General features: G+C 37.4%; 1 protein-coding gene across 1 annotated transcript in view; it reads right to left on the bottom strand.

Annotated features, from left to right (window-relative positions):
- IL18RAP (interleukin 18 receptor accessory protein) overlaps window positions 1–14,276 on the bottom strand; it is a 47,990-nt gene extending 33,714 nt beyond the window's left edge. Inside the window, exons 1-9 of the mRNA XM_050714689.1 lie at window positions 14,207–14,276; window positions 13,427–13,594; window positions 11,701–11,867; window positions 11,075–11,315; window positions 10,638–10,757; window positions 9,419–9,656; window positions 2,513–2,690; window positions 1,082–1,235; window positions 472–534 (exon numbers count right to left, since the gene is read on the bottom strand). Coding sequence (XP_050570646.1) covers window positions 472–534; window positions 1,082–1,235; window positions 2,513–2,690; window positions 9,419–9,656; window positions 10,638–10,686 — 682 coding nt within the window. The 5' untranslated portion in view covers window positions 10,687–10,757; window positions 11,075–11,315; window positions 11,701–11,867; window positions 13,427–13,594; window positions 14,207–14,276. The remainder of the gene's footprint in view (window positions 1–471; window positions 535–1,081; window positions 1,236–2,512; window positions 2,691–9,418; window positions 9,657–10,637; window positions 10,758–11,074; window positions 11,316–11,700; window positions 11,868–13,426; window positions 13,595–14,206) is intronic.
- Between the last annotated feature and the right edge of the window lie 1,416 nt (window positions 14,277–15,692).

Below are 15,692 nucleotides of genomic sequence, written 5' to 3'. Positions count from 1 at the left end.
TTGACAATAAGACAAATTCTTTGAAGCAGTAACAGATCTGCATGCTTGCATTGCCAGGACTGTCATGCCTCACGTTTCTCATTTCTCTGCAGCATGATGTCCTTGACTGCATCAAATATTAAAGAGATTACTTATTATTGTTGCTCACTGGACAAACCAGACATCTTTCACACATCATTCTGTGGGGTTTGCTGTCTAAAAAGGGAAGTCGTGGTTTATCATCACTGTCACTTTCTCTTGCTGGTCATAACAACAACCTGATCTTCGGCCTCTGTAAGGGTGAATTTAATGTATATCAATCATGGAATACCCTAAACAAAACATAACCAGATGTGAAGATGGATCAGATCCAAAAGGGTACACAGACAATTCGTTCAATCAGACTTAACTAGACAATCATCTATAAAGAGATCTGAACAAAATCATATATGTGATGCAGCTAAAATAAAGATCCTTGAACTAATTTGATACCTATTTCTGTTTCAATTTCTTCATCGCGTCCAACTATCTCCAAAGTGACAGCCTCTGGTGCATCTAAAAAAATAAAAAAATTACTGATATTGAAGTAACAGCTTTCTTAGATTCTACCACAGTAAAAATGATGCATTTGCTTTACTTCTAAAACAAACCACATAGATTCCATTTGATTCAAGGAGGAATATCTGGACCTGTCATTACCAAGCAGCTTAAAAAGCAGTATATCCTGCTGAATTTTTTGCACGTGCATACATATACATACACAGTTTGCAATGGTTGGAACGGCTCTCACAAAACTCTTAGTAAGTTTGTATGACTTACAGCAACCAATTTTGAAAAAATTACAACTTCAGGGAAGACATACTAAATAGTTTTTTTCCAAATTGGTAATGTCTAATGTAAACTTCTGCTTTATATTTTTAAATTATTGCAAAATAGATCAGATTTCCAGATCTGATCACCTTTATATATTTATTTATTTATCAAATAACTATAATTAGGAGATAATGAACCATATCCGTAAACAAATAAGTTTAGCAGGGAATTTTTTCCATAGTAAGGAGAACCAAAAGCATCTTTCGAAGTTTTCAGAAAGTTTTCTTACCTTCTTCTACTACCAGCTTAATTGTACTTGTGCTGTGGTATATCCTTCCATTATGACTGATCAAAATTTTACAGGTATATATACCAGAGTGCTGAACTGTTAAGGTTTTAAAATCCAGTTCCCGTTCTGTTTCGTTTTCATAGTTCTTACAGTCCTACAACAATAAATCCAGAAAATATTATTCTGTAGCAAAGATATATTCAAAACCTTAAAAAAGACAAACATTATTTTTGAAATGAATTATCACCATCGCTCTTTTATTTTCTCAATGACATTTACCTGACCCAAAGGAGGTGAGGCCCAGTGTTCAGTCATGGTCATTTAAACACAACCTCTGAATATTCAACCCACTAAAAGTTGAGAGCACTGTAATACGGTTCTTGTCTGAATTACCTTAGATTAAGAAGGGAAATGGTCACTGGTGGGATCAGGGAATGAACATTTCCTGGATGCATACATTTGTTACCAAGCTCTTGTACAAAAGGCATATGTTACCATCCTCCTTTTATCTCAGCTTCAAGTGTAATATGAAAGCTTTCAAAAATTTCACCCAATCAAAAACCCAAGGATATTTAAGTCTAAGGATGGCTGCTTCACCTGTCTCATAAAATATTAGTCATAAAAATATTAGGCATAGATACAGTCAGGCATGAGAGAGGTCAGTCCAACGCACGCCTCTTTACTGAGGAAAACATATCCATCAATGGTCCTGCCCTCTCAAGGACAAGGAAGGAGGGTTGTGTCAGGCAGAATACAGATGCCAGCACTTAAGACACCAAAATCCTTTCCTGAAGCTGATTCAACATGGTGTCTGTTACTCCAGGCAGGACACCTACAACCCACGGAGAGGAATAAGGAGCACTGCTCAAGGTGTTGAGTAGGGACAGGGTGGAAGAAACCTAGTCAGGGTGCTTAATCCAATGGCTGAGCACACCAACGCTCAGCAGTTACAAAAGCTTATACAGCTATTGTCTATGCCCTGGCAAAAACTGGTCCAAAGAAGACCAATGATTTGCCTAAACTGAACAGAACTAGATCTGCTACATTTTGGAAAAAATGTTCAGGAACGGCAAAATTTAAAAGTTTTTCAATTACTTTACAAGCACGTGCCAACTGTAAAAGAAATATCTTGGCACTTAATTTAATGTCAGAATAATACATACATTAACAAAGTAGCTAAATCAGCCAACAAATGTGCACATCAGATCTATTACCATTCCAAACTAACAGTAATTTGTGATTGCAGGTTCATTTTTCTAACAAATCTGAAAGCAGATAGAAACTTTCTTCTCTGTATCTGCCTAAAGGCTTTTTTCACCAAAAACATGAAAAATTAAAGTATTATAAGATTTGTAGATGCTTCTAAAAATCTTTATAATTCATTTTTCCTGCAGATGTTTTTGATCTACAGCCAATGATTTGAGCGATTACCTTGTACCATGTTACACTGTCATTTTCATTGACAGACAAATCACTGCATTTCAGTGAATGACCTGTTCCAGCATTTTGAATTTCGGTTGTCAAATGATTTTTGTTGAAACAGCTGCTTTTATTCCTTTCAAGCACATTCAAGGTCCACTTCTGAATTGTGAAATTTTGTCTTCCATTGCTATGAAAAAACATTTGTAAAATCAGTGTTAGGAGCTTTTTAAAGGATTGTAGCTCAGTGAGCTATAGAGCAAAACAAAAACAAGTTCTTTAATACATCTGTTAGATAAAAAATACATCAATAATGAACTGATTATTTACATTCCCCTTCACTGCTTTTCCAATTCCAAATGCATTATTTCTCATAATGAAATAGGTTATCCAAACTAAATCATCTATCACAAAACACTTGACAATAAAATTATATTTATGAAATATGACAGTATATTCCATACCTACCAGAACAAAAATTTAACTATCTGTGGCATCATATATAATTACAAGTGAGAACAAAAGAGTTTTAGTAGCTTAAATCAACATGTGATCTGGTAGGTTTAATCTCTTATACTAAGGTTTAAAGCAGTAACTAAGAAATATACATATATATTTTAAACATAAAAAATAAAACAGGCTACTGTGTTATTGTTCAAAAAGTCACATTTTTCATTGTTTGATGCTGTGTAGATAATCACCAATATTTTGGAAATATTTCCAAACTATGCAATTCTCATGAATTAGTTAATCACTTCTGGATTCAAGCATGATACTTCTGGATTCAAAGTTGACACTGAGTGGTGCAGTCAATACAACAGAAGGAAGGGATGCCATACAAAGGGACCTGGACAAGCCTGAGAACTGGGCCCGCATGAACCTCATGAGGTTCAACAAGTGAAAGTGCAAGTTGCTGCACCTGGTTTGGGGCAATCCCAGACATGAGTACAGATTGGCAGAAGAACACATTGAGAGCAGCCCTGCAGAGAAAGACTTGGAGGTTCTGATGGACAAAAAGCTCGACATGAGTTGGCACTGCGCTCTTGCAGCCCAGAAGGCCAATTGTGTCCTGGGCTGCATCACCAGAGGAGTGGCCAGCAGGGTGAGGGAGGGGATTCTGCCCCTCTGCTCTGCCCTTGTGAGGCCCCACTTGGAGTACCGCGTCCAGGTATGGGGCCCTCAGCACAAGAAGGATGTGGAGCTGTTAGAACAGGTCCAGAGGAGGGCCACAAGATTGATTAGAGGGCTGGAGCACCTCTCTTGTGAAGAAAGGCTGAGAGAGCTGTGGATGTTCAGCCTGAAGAAGAGAAGGTTCAGGAGTGACCTCATTGTGGCTTTTCAATGCTTAAAGGGGGGGGGGGGGGGGGTTAAAAAAAGATGGAGAGCAACTTCCTTCTTGGGCAGACAATGACAGGATGAGGGGGAATGGCTTTAAACTAAAAGAGAGGAGATTTAGATTAGATGTTAGGAGGAAATTCTTCATTCAGAGGGTGGTGAGGCACTGTCACAGGTTGCCCAGAGAAGCTGTGGATGCCCCACCCCTGGAGGTGTTCAAGGCCAGGTTGGATGAGGCCCTGAGCAACCTGATCTAGTGGGTGGCATCCTTATGGCAGGATATGGGAACTAGATGATCTTTAAGAATCCTTCCAACCCAAGGTGTTCTATGATTCTATGTCTGCCCAAGAAGTCATGTTGGAAGGGATTAATCTCTTTTTCTCTCATTCTCTACTGATCAGAGGTCTACAGTTTAATGGCCACCCCAGGTTGATGGAAAAGCCATGAACTCTTTCTTCTAGAGCATGTTCATCACGTCCCATATCTATAAAAAGTCAGGTGAATAGGCTCCAAAAATGCCTCTTCTGACTATCTAGAAGCTGAATGTGATCATTCAGGTATCTAGTATATTCTATTCACATATTCCCCTAATGACTCAGATTATAGCTGTGAGTTATTTCATTGCTGGATATGTCCAAATACATGGCTACAAAGGGAAAAGAACCTGAAGGTGTTTGGGCTTAAATTTGGCAAAGTTAGTCTCACTTTGGCAAAGTTAGGGCTTAAGAGAAAGTAATTTTTCTACCTGTAAATTAATGGGCGAGGTTTTACAATTAATGCCTAAAACTCAGCTCTCATTTTTACTGAACAAACAGGGTCTGACAAAGCAAAAGTAGTAATCACAGAACACTTCCTTCTGGTGTCAGACATGTCTTCATAAATACATTTGAATCTTCCTGCCTCCAAGAAAAGAAAAAGGAATTGCTCCCAGGAGAACTGAAACAAGCAAAGAACTATTTCACTGAAAATGGCTAAGGGACAAAGAGGTTGAAATGGAGGAACAAGTCTGACAAGTGTATCAGCTTTCACACCATTCTCATGTGATATACCTTTTACTGTTAAAAGAGTCAGAAGAACCATTACAACATCACTTATATGATGAATTTAGCTTGAGATTTCATTTTTTTCCCTTATGAACTCCCCAAAACAGAATTGCTTTGCTCACCCTCTTCACATTGCAGTCCTTTTTCAGCCTGCAGATTCTTCTTCTCCTTACTCACTGGAAGTATTCATTATTCATAGTTGCAATTGACTATCTAAATCTAAACATGGTGGTTTGGTTTCTTAATCAGTTAACTGCGGTGTCATAAACAGGAAAAACCTAATCAGAACATTTCCATCAGAGATGAATTCACAGTGGGTGGAGTCCTTCTCATCTGTTCTTCAACATTGCATTTACACATTTAAATTGACCTACACACCACAGTCAGCAGTGGGATAACACTCGGTAACCTCTCAGAGTGCAGTTTACATGACCTATTTTACAAGCTTGTTTTAGGACAAGATAATCTGTGCCCCAGAGAGACTTCTCTCTCTTTGACAATAAAGGCACCTAAGGTAAATAGCTAAGGTGTAGTCATAAATATTAGTTCCAATGAATTTCACCAAGTCTGTGTGCTCTTTTAGACATCGCACTTGTATCTTAATAATGGTGGAGATGCAGTTATGGATCTGGCCATAAAATAAATATAATTTTAGTACCTAGATTCAGCAAATGGAAGAAAATGATCAATAAAGCCACATGCTCTCCTCAGCACCATCACTCCATAGAGGCTTTTTTCTGACATTATTTTAGTGAAATCACTTCAACAAATATGAGGATTTCAGCCAAAGTGGATCACGATATTCTAGCTGACGAGACAAACTCTGGCAAGGACCAACTCTCTGGAAGGTGACAAAAACATACCTATGCAAAACTGAGATGAATTTGGTTTATATAATTTCTACTTGTCTGCAATATACGTGATTTTCTACACCACCAACAAAAAATGCATTACATTGTATTGCTTAAACTGCTAGTGTCTGAGCTGTTATATTCCTGTCTCGGTCTTCACTTGCTGCGATTCTTTAGGGATACTTTTGGGGCTACAAAACTGGCTGCTGGCTTAACAGCCTTTCAGCTTCACTCATATAACCCAACAAGAAGGAACAACAAAAAATAGCTTGACTCAGGAGAGAATACAAGGAAGTGAAAGCCCTTAGAGCATATAATCTGAGTTTACCATAAAGACTGCATACATATCCAATTCTGCCATCCCTTATTTATTTCACTGCACAAACTCAGTGCTGTATTTCTATCTACATCAAGAAAGTGACAATCAGCCTTCCAGTGCACAATATTATGGTTCTCTCTATTTCAAGTTCACAAATACAGAGCAGCAAGATTTTCAAGTTCACAAATACAGAGCAGCAAGATGACCTGCTTTTTTTTGGTTGGTTGGTTGTTTTGGTTTATGATTTTTTTTTTTTTTTGGACAACCACAGGATGTACGTTATGAAAACCCATATAAATTAGAAATCCTGCCAAATATGTGTGACAGTTTTTCTTCTTACCACCCCCACACCAAATACATATGAAATCCTTCATTTTAAAGATTTTTTGCTGAACATGCACACACTCAGGCTTTCAGGTGAAGTCTATTAATTCCCGAAATAATGGCTGAAGTCTACTCTACTAAGCAATGTGAAAACACATCAAAATATGCATCTTTGGCTATACATGCTATGTCTCAGCAAAATACTTCTACTTTAACTGGAAAAATTCTTATTCTTCTTTAAGTCAAAAATAAAAATAAGTGGATAATACACTATACATCGTTACATCATTTTCACCTCTTTCCTGTTGCACATTGTCAGTTGCAACATAGCAGGAAAAAATAGTTTGCAAAATCTGTCAGTGCTGTGTTGTCATACACTTCCTGAAAATCTGCAGTAAATTGGATTGACACTTTGTTCACTAAAACTCCCTAAGCAGCTAAAAAAATAATAATTCCTATATTGTTTACAAATTATCATATATAAATTAAATACTTGAAAATAAAATATATAAACAAAACTATCTTAGAATGTCTACTTTAAAACAAAACCCTATTATAAATGCTCTGAAACAAAACAATCTCCATTCTGTCAGTCTTACTAAGTCTTAAACCAATTCATTAGTCCACAATATTTTCCTCTCCATAAAGACTAATAAAAGTCCTCCTTCACTGCAGGAAACTGATTCTGAAAATAATCTTCTATATTTGCTGAAATGTAACAGCTTTAATATGTTTGCCAACAGTGGGAACCAACAGATAAAATAATCCCAAGATGCCATGAAAATCCCCCCCCACCCAAAAAAAAAAACAAAAAAACACTTATGCATATTATTCCAATGGCCTTCATTCTGCATTCTGATCCTAACCAAAAAAAAAAAAAAAAAAAAAGATATCCTTATAGGTCTAACAGAACGATATTCTAAATAAATAAATAAATAAATATTGTTTCGGGCTGGTCAAAATATTTTATTTCAGAAACTTTTATCTTAATAAAAGTCCCTTTTTTCAAAACACATTTTTATAAGATAGTATCATAATATAGTCTCTTAGAAAATGAAAATAAAGAGTTTCATAACTGAAAATCAAAACTCTTAATTGCGTATGAATACTTTGATGAAATCAAAAAGTTTCTTTTTTTTCTGTTTCTTGCTTAGACAAATCAGCAAATCAAAACATTTCACAAAGGATCAGACATTTTTGTGTTTTCTAACAACTAATCATTTTAAGAAACTTTATCCTAATATTTTTACTTGGGGTCTTTTTCCCTCATCTCTTTCTTCTAAATATAAGACTTTTTCCCTCAATATTGAGTTTATATTTTTATCATATTAGTTTTATATAGTTCTTGTAATTTACTGTATATTTACTACCATTATTCCAAATTCTCAAAAAAAATCACAAAACCACAAGTATTGTGAATTAAGGTTAGGGTTATCACAGCTTTCCTCTGTTGTGCCTTTTTTTTAGACTTGTTATGACAACCTCCTTTTGTAGCCTGGTGATTCAGATATGCTCCTTGCTCCATGTCAGAGCGTGCATTTTATCCTGTTATTTAGGTGCTGGCAGTAGAGTGAGTTTTTAGGTTTAATAACTTTTTATCACCATATTTAGTGAAGTCACTATATGGATGACTGCTCAAGGCCATCAATAAAGTAATAAAACTTTAATGCCAAGTTCAGACTTGATATGAAATGTATAGGTCCATGATAACCCACAAGCCTATGTCAGGTATTATCTAACCCCGAAGTACCACAGTTAGGCAGCTGGCTTCACCTCTGCTAATTTAGACAGATCTGTACCCAATAATATGCTAAATCTGTACTATATTGCAGAACAAAGGGGCCAGACTACCACAGTCATCACCCCCAAGGCCAATTCTGTTAATATCATGTTCAACATACATTAGGAAATTTTTTCTAAAGCTTTATTTACTAATTGGAGAAAGACTGACCTGCCATTAATAAGAAATCACATACAATCAAAATAAATATTCATGTGTGTCTTTGCTCTACAGGTAGGCTTTTCTTTTATAGCATTCAGCATTTCAGATACGGTGACTCATTACTTTTAAAAATAAAATCAATACAACAATAAAGATACATGGAAAAATATAACATGAGGTTTTCAGCTTCTAACTTGAACATTAACTAGGTAACAGATTAACAATTGAAGTCTAACTTAAAACTATATACTATCAAAACTGTGTATGCAACATTGCTGGAGAAGTGTGGATAGCATTTTACAGTATATGAAGCCCCATAACTGCCAATAACCTTTATGAACCAGCCAAGAACCTTAAAAATATTACCTCAAGAACAGCACAAATCATTACATGAAAAATAATTTGTTTAAAATGAATTGTTACTTCAAATGTAAATCCTGAATTACAGTTGTGGTGCAAGTTAGTCGTAAAAACTTCATACAACAAAACTTTGATCTAGTCCTTCTGTCATTCCTCATGATCAAATGAGGAATACCACCATCAGTTGAAGCCCACCCTTATTTCCGCTTTTGCCTCGTGATGTTCTGTGATGGTAAGGAATCAAATACAATGATTTCGTTTGTTCTTTGAACAGCTCCAAGCATGCCAGGCTGTGCAAAGAAACCACAGTTCAGCTATGTCACCATTACCTTACTACATTTGATTTACTTGGCAGGCCTCACTGAGTGAGTTCCACTCAACGGAGTAAGGAAGAACAGGTCTGGTTGAGAGGACAATCAAATGTTTACTTCTACTTGGCCATTGACAGAAGGGTTGCCTATCTCTCATTGTGCTTAGAGAATCAGCCATGAAACAGCAGAAATGCTACCTGTTTTATCAAAAGTTTACAGAACCTTTAAAAGGCTGTATCAGCATGTAGAAATATGTGTGTATTATGGGTCTGTCTGGGTGGTTATTGTGAAATGATGTGGAAAGTGACACCATAATTAATGTAGTTCCCTGAACTTCCTTTGTATAAATGCCACAAATAAGACAAAGACCAAGACCATCTTTATAGACAATTTAAAGGGCAGGATGTTGTTCATCCACTTCCTGTGTACCCACCTGTGAGTGACAGAGTAATTCCCAGAGTCACTGAGTTCAGCTGGCCAAAACTCCAGAAAATTCATTTGGGAAATAATTCTCTGTGTTTCCTTTATCAGCTTCTGCCTTCCAGCATTTTCTTTGTACCAGTTTATTGTGTATCCTTCTGTCTCAAAACGTAGCATTGACTCAGGAAAACAAAGGAAAAAATATTCCCCTTCTAGTACATCAATGGAGGCACGAAGGGGACACAGCTTCTCTTCAGAAAAAAAAAAAAAAAAAAAAAAAGGAAAAGAAGGCTCGATACTCTTTCATAAAATGCCATTAGCCTGACTTTAAAGTGACTTGCTGTGTAGCAGGTCTTTTATAAAGTTACTTTCTTTTAGCAGAGTAGTTTGGCAGTATTTATTTGTTCCAGCAAAATTTATTTCAGTCTGAGAACTCAGTTGTCCAAGTTTTCATTCTACCTTACCCAAGCAAAACTAGAAGGTATAGAAAGATAAAAAATGGACATTTCCATAAGATTCTTTCATGTGGGTCCATAAGTGTACAAATCCAATGAGCACAGTCAGTAGAACTTTATAAAAAAGCAGCTGTCACAAATGGAAGGGGGAAGGAAAATGTATTGACTTGACAAAGGTGGCTAATCCTCAGAACTGATCAACTGCCATAAAAGCAGAGATCCTATGAATTAACATGTACATTTTCTTCTTATTTAAAACTAAATCGTTACATGGTAAGATTTCTTAAAAACTTCATATATTTTCAGAAAATTTCCCTTGGAACAAGGTTCTATGTGAAAAATTTAGCCTCAAAGTCTGCTTTTTTAATCAAATTTTCTAAATGTACCTTTACACGTGGAAGTCATATAAAATACAGAAAAGGAAACATGGTCTAGTGCAAATATTCAAGAACAAAATACGCCTTCAGTCTCTTTGTCCTAGAGATTATCTCTCTTTAGCAACCATTCTGACTACGCTTCTGAATGTCACGAAAAGAATCGTGATCACCATTTTTCTTGCTGTGGCTCTCCATATAGCCATGTTCCCATACAACATAATCAGGTGTTTCCACATAGCAACTCGGTTCTATTTATTTAATAATTTTGTTACTTTGGACCAAATTTTCCAAGTCTGGAACTGGTCTAAAGTTTCACCACTCTGAGCAACTGTCAAGAAGGTGTCATATATTTGGCAAATATTTTAAAGGTTCTATGGTTGAAATGAGGATTTATACTTACCCGTGGCAGATTCGGTGATAAACATTACTAAAAATATCATCAGAGTCATTTCCTTGAGTTAATTCTCACTTCTCCAGAAAAAAAAAAAAAAAAAAGTGATTTTTTCTTGGTTCTGAAAGCCTAAGAAAAACAGATTCACAGATCATCACAATTGCAGTGAAATAGACCACTCTGAGCACTGAGAGCAGTATTACTAATGCCTGTTACTGAAGAAGGCCTTCCAACTGGGAAGTTACTCATTTTTATTCTACCAGGTATTTTTATGTGCCAGGCAACATATCTATATTTTCTTTGGCAAGTTTTATTCCAAATTCAGAAAGCAATGCACGGTCTTCTCCCTCCATTTTCATGTTCACTAGAGGCCCTTTGTATTCCTGAGTAAACTGACAATCATATAGAAACATCTAGACTTAGATCCCAAGCCAGTGAACACCTACCAGTGAGCAGGACAGTGCTTTTTCTTCTCCACAAACAGTATGATCTTTGCAGGACTGGACCTTAAAGAAACACAGCTAACAGAATCTTCCCTTGCACTTCAGCAGAACAGCAGAATGTGGATGGATCAGACATCTTGGTGTCTAATTTTATCCTGTTGGAAAACAATGAGGTCTACAATTTTGCCTCACGTTTTCACTTACAGAACAGATAAGTACCAGTTGACAGTGTTCATGTTCCCATCTAGGGGGAGAAGATAAAGAAACTCATTTTCAATTGTTCTTTCAAAGACAAACGCGAAACTTTATTAAATAAAACCAGTGTGGAGTATCTCTTCTGAGATTCGTCTGAACAGCAGGTTAACAACCAAGTGCAGAGCCAATCCTAAAACCGTGCCTCGGTTTTGCTGACAAGACAGACAGCTTAGATGCATGATAACCTGAGCTCAGCCAAGACAGATGTCCTTATTCAGACACTTACCTGAACGTGAATATACAAATAGGACACATACTTAAAAGAGATATTTCATGGAGAGCTGTCCAAAGTAATCTCTTTTAGCATTCCCTTTCTTTGGTTTTACTACATAAAACTTGCAATTTGAGAAGACATACTTACTGTAGTAAGACACCTGCCTGAGATTTATGATTAGAAACTTCCTGCGATACAAAACAGCAGCAGGCTGAAGTAGGCTATTGCATTTCAAGCAATATTCCAGAATGACAGCAAGATGTGTAGCTCCTCTCCCTCTCTTATTCTCTCCAATTCATTACAAGTGTGCCACCATCCCATAAATCACTGTAAGAAGATGAAAGAACTGTTTCACATCCCCTTTTTCAGACTGACTGGTAGACAGACCCCAGTTTTGAAAGCAGCTAAAGAAGCAACTTTAAGGGACCATACAGTAAACTCCTCAGACCTGGTTTCAGTTCCCTTCTACACATGGAGATTCAAACTGCTACACTTTACAGGGAAAGAAGGCCCTATGTCTCTGTTTTCATTTCTTGAATTTACTTTTCATTTTTCACCCTAGCACATCCAGAACTACAACTGCTACAGACCGTGAAACTACGATCCACTACATAAGGATAAAATTACATATCATCAGATGTTAATTCTAAATCCCATTCCTTGTTGGCACATCACATCAGCACAAAATGGATATTTCAGTGAATGCAGAGTAAAGCCCTTGATTCTTTGAATAGGGATTAAAGAACAAAGTCTTATGCAAGCTACTTAGTGATAGCCAGGTTTGAGATTGGTGGGTACAAATAAACAAGCAAAACACACAGCCTTAGTCTTACTCTCATACTGCTATTGAACCTGATCAATTTGTTTGAAATTGTTCTACTCCAGGCTAGCAGTATTTATATTTGAGCAATATGGTTTGCGGTATTCTTCAATGAAATACCAGGAGGGAAACAAACAAACAAACAAACAAACAAACAAAAAACGTATAGTTTTTGGTGAAATTCAACTACTATAAAGATATTCTTCAAGGATTGGAATAAGATCTTTTATTATCAAAAAGAAATGGGGAGATAATTTAAAAGGCAAAGATTCTCTGTCTCTGAAGGAATACAAAAATATTCAATGGACAAAATGCTAAGGCAATAGCAGCGAATGACAGTTTCAAAGACAAAAGTAAAATAAAAGTTGTCTATTAGTTGTCTAAAGTGTCAATAGCTTTAAGCATGTTTTTCAAATTTCATACACGCTTAAAGCTACAGTTGAATTTTTAATTATTAAAAGTGTTTCCTAAAAATCATTATGCCATTGTGAATCCAACAAAATCTTAAAACAAACAATATTTTAAATTCTACAAACTGCATTAATGTTATCTCACAAAGTAGACAACTGAGTGCGTTTAATGATCATTAACTTTGTTAGGAAATTCCTCATTTTCCTGGAATGACCAGGGGAATTCTGAACGAAAGGGTGCTGATACTCTTAAGTGATTTTCAGTTTGGTCAAATCACTCATTTTGATCAACTCTTTTGGAAACCCGAATTTCTACCCAAAGGGTTGTGACTTCTTTTTTTATAAAGAAAAAAAAAAAAAGAATAAAAAAATCAGATTCTTCTGAACCTCAGATTGTTTGAACAAATATTTTGGGGTCAAGTGAGGAAACCACTGATCTTACATCTTTAAGGATGGCTTCTTGTCAACTTAAGTCTTTTTCAAATATGACTTTAAATATGCAACAAGTCAAATAAGATTCATGCAGAAAAGCAAAACTAATCTAGCAAACAGTTGTCTTAACCTTAGTAGGTCTAAGCACTTTTCAGCCAGGATTTCTAGTTATTGGTTAAAATGAAAATTCGCCTACATTTCAAACAACGTAAGTGTTTACTTACCATGCAGGTTTTGTCAGGTTGAAAGTGGATGCAGAGGTAATCTTCCAAACTGCAGACAGTCACAACTTGTACTCACGAATCTTCTGAACCTTCATTCATCGCAGAAACAGAGAGCGATCACTCTCAGTAAGCGAGTCAATCCAAAGACAGCTCAGTCTGAAAAACCTCCTGAAAAAGCAAGAACAGAATTTGTCACTTTGAACTGTTGACTGCAGGGAAGAAAATGGACAAGGTAGAAGTGAGAAACTTACTTTTGCAAGTACTGATTGGAAAAGTATAGCAAACGATGAATATTAACTTTTCTAAATGAGGCATTTGAGGGCTGACATATAAATGGTTTAGGAATCTTTTTATTATTTATTTATTTATTTATATTTTTTTTCTCTTCCTGCCCCAAAGCTACCTAGGGGAGAAGGAAAGGGCCAGGGCAGCCTGGGGAGGGGGGAGACCTTGTAGTGCCAGTAAGGGGCAGCGTAATAAGCCCTTTCAAGGGCTAAATTATACTAAATTATTATAAGGAAGAAGAAAGTCAAGGTCCTGTGGGGAGGGACGTGGGGGGGGGGAGGGGCGCCGGGGGGGCCTTAGGGGTGACAAGCAGTGCTGGGGACGACGGCGGGGCGATGCTGGAGCCCCCCAGTGCGCACATCCCCACGCAGAGATGCGGCCAGAGGCTCCCCGGGGTGCATGGGGTGGGGGGAACAGGGGCTGCCCCTCCTGGCCCGAACCCCCCGAACCCCGCCGCCCTTCCCCTGCTCTCCTCTCGCCACCCCCAGACCCTACCTGGCTCTGCCGGAGCCGCTCAGCACCGCTCAGCACCGCGCCGGACGGGTTGGAAGGGGCGGGCAGCAGCGGGGGGTTCTTCCCTCTCACAACATTCGTGGGAGGAAAGGGCACAAGAAAGTGATGGCTTTGGTATTCGTAATCGAAACGCCGCTTCCTCTGCTTTTCTGCTGAACGCTGGCGGCGGGATGCCTTTCCAAGAAGTGTGATGGAAGTAGTATGGAGCTTTAAGGACGTAAGCTAAATACATATTACTCTAAAAAATGCATCTTTTTATTTCTGCTACAAATTCCATCCTCCCTTGCTGGCCGTATTGAGGATGGATGCTGAAAAGCTGATACGCTGCAAAGATTTTTATTTTTTTTAAAAAAAAAGCAAACCTCACAAATTATGACCTGCAACAAAAGAGAAAAGGTAAAACACGCAATCCTATAAAAGATCTACTGACACATGGATCTGATTCTCCTGATTTCACTGCTGTCTTTTCTGTGCTAGCATCCGCTTTTGGGGGTAGAGTGATGCAAGGTTTCAAGACACAGAACATTTTATAATTCCATTGTCGTGAAAGGGGTGTGGGTAGTTACCTCTAAAGAAACCCTTGTGCCACCAGCTGGCCGGTTTTAAACCAGATTTTAGTCTGTTGGAACTGCGGTTCCATCAAGGATTTCTGACAGCAGCGTTTCCTGTTTAAGTGCTGTTCCAGCGTAAATGATCGTTTGACACTGCTTACTTCACACAGATTTATTCGATACTTTCTGCGCAATGACTCATTACACTTGTAAATGAAGTTATTTTGATAGCAGCAGCAAAGTTTTCATCCCCTCAGAATTTCTTTTATTTCCAGGGGTGTCAGAACTGGATGGTTTTTAAGGCCCCTTCCAACTGAAGCCATCCTGTAGTTCTATGGTTCGTCTTCAGAAACTTGTCTGGTGACAGCCACCCTTTTTTTTTTCCCCTTTTTTTTTCCTTCTTTTTTTTCCTTTTTATTTTTTTTCTTTTTCACCCAGAACAGAATTTCCCAGTAACAACAGGAGATGTCACTTTGGAGGTGAAATGAGCAAACTGCACTAAAAAAGGAGGGATTCCACAGAGCCGGCCGTTTTCATATTTTGCTGCTGAGGTGAAGCAGAGAAACCCCGGAGAGTTTCACTGCCTTGCCTCATTTGTTTTCCTCATCACAGATTTAAACAATATGCATATAAACACAATCAGACTGCTTGCTAATGTAAATCAGTGCAACTTTAGGAAAGTCAGCTGAGAATCTGAACCAGTGTAACTACTTTTAAAATGTGCACAAGGTGCTTCACAGTGTTTGTTGTTCTTATGTGGTTGATTCTAAAACTTATATATATAACGCGTATATTCTAAAGATGACAATGATTTTACATGAGTCTGAAAGCAATTCAGCAGACAACAAATAAACTGTACAGTCAAACATCATCAGTTACTTACTTTGACAAGCTAAGCCTTGATAATGACAGTTTGG

This window comes from Cygnus atratus, chromosome 1 (genome assembly GCF_013377495.2).
Source record: "Cygnus atratus isolate AKBS03 ecotype Queensland, Australia chromosome 1, CAtr_DNAZoo_HiC_assembly, whole genome shotgun sequence".
In the NCBI taxonomy this organism is placed as follows: domain Eukaryota; kingdom Metazoa; phylum Chordata; class Aves; order Anseriformes; family Anatidae; genus Cygnus; species Cygnus atratus.
The sequence above is the reverse complement of the archived record's forward strand: the minus strand, read 5'-3'. Positions and strand labels throughout refer to the sequence as shown.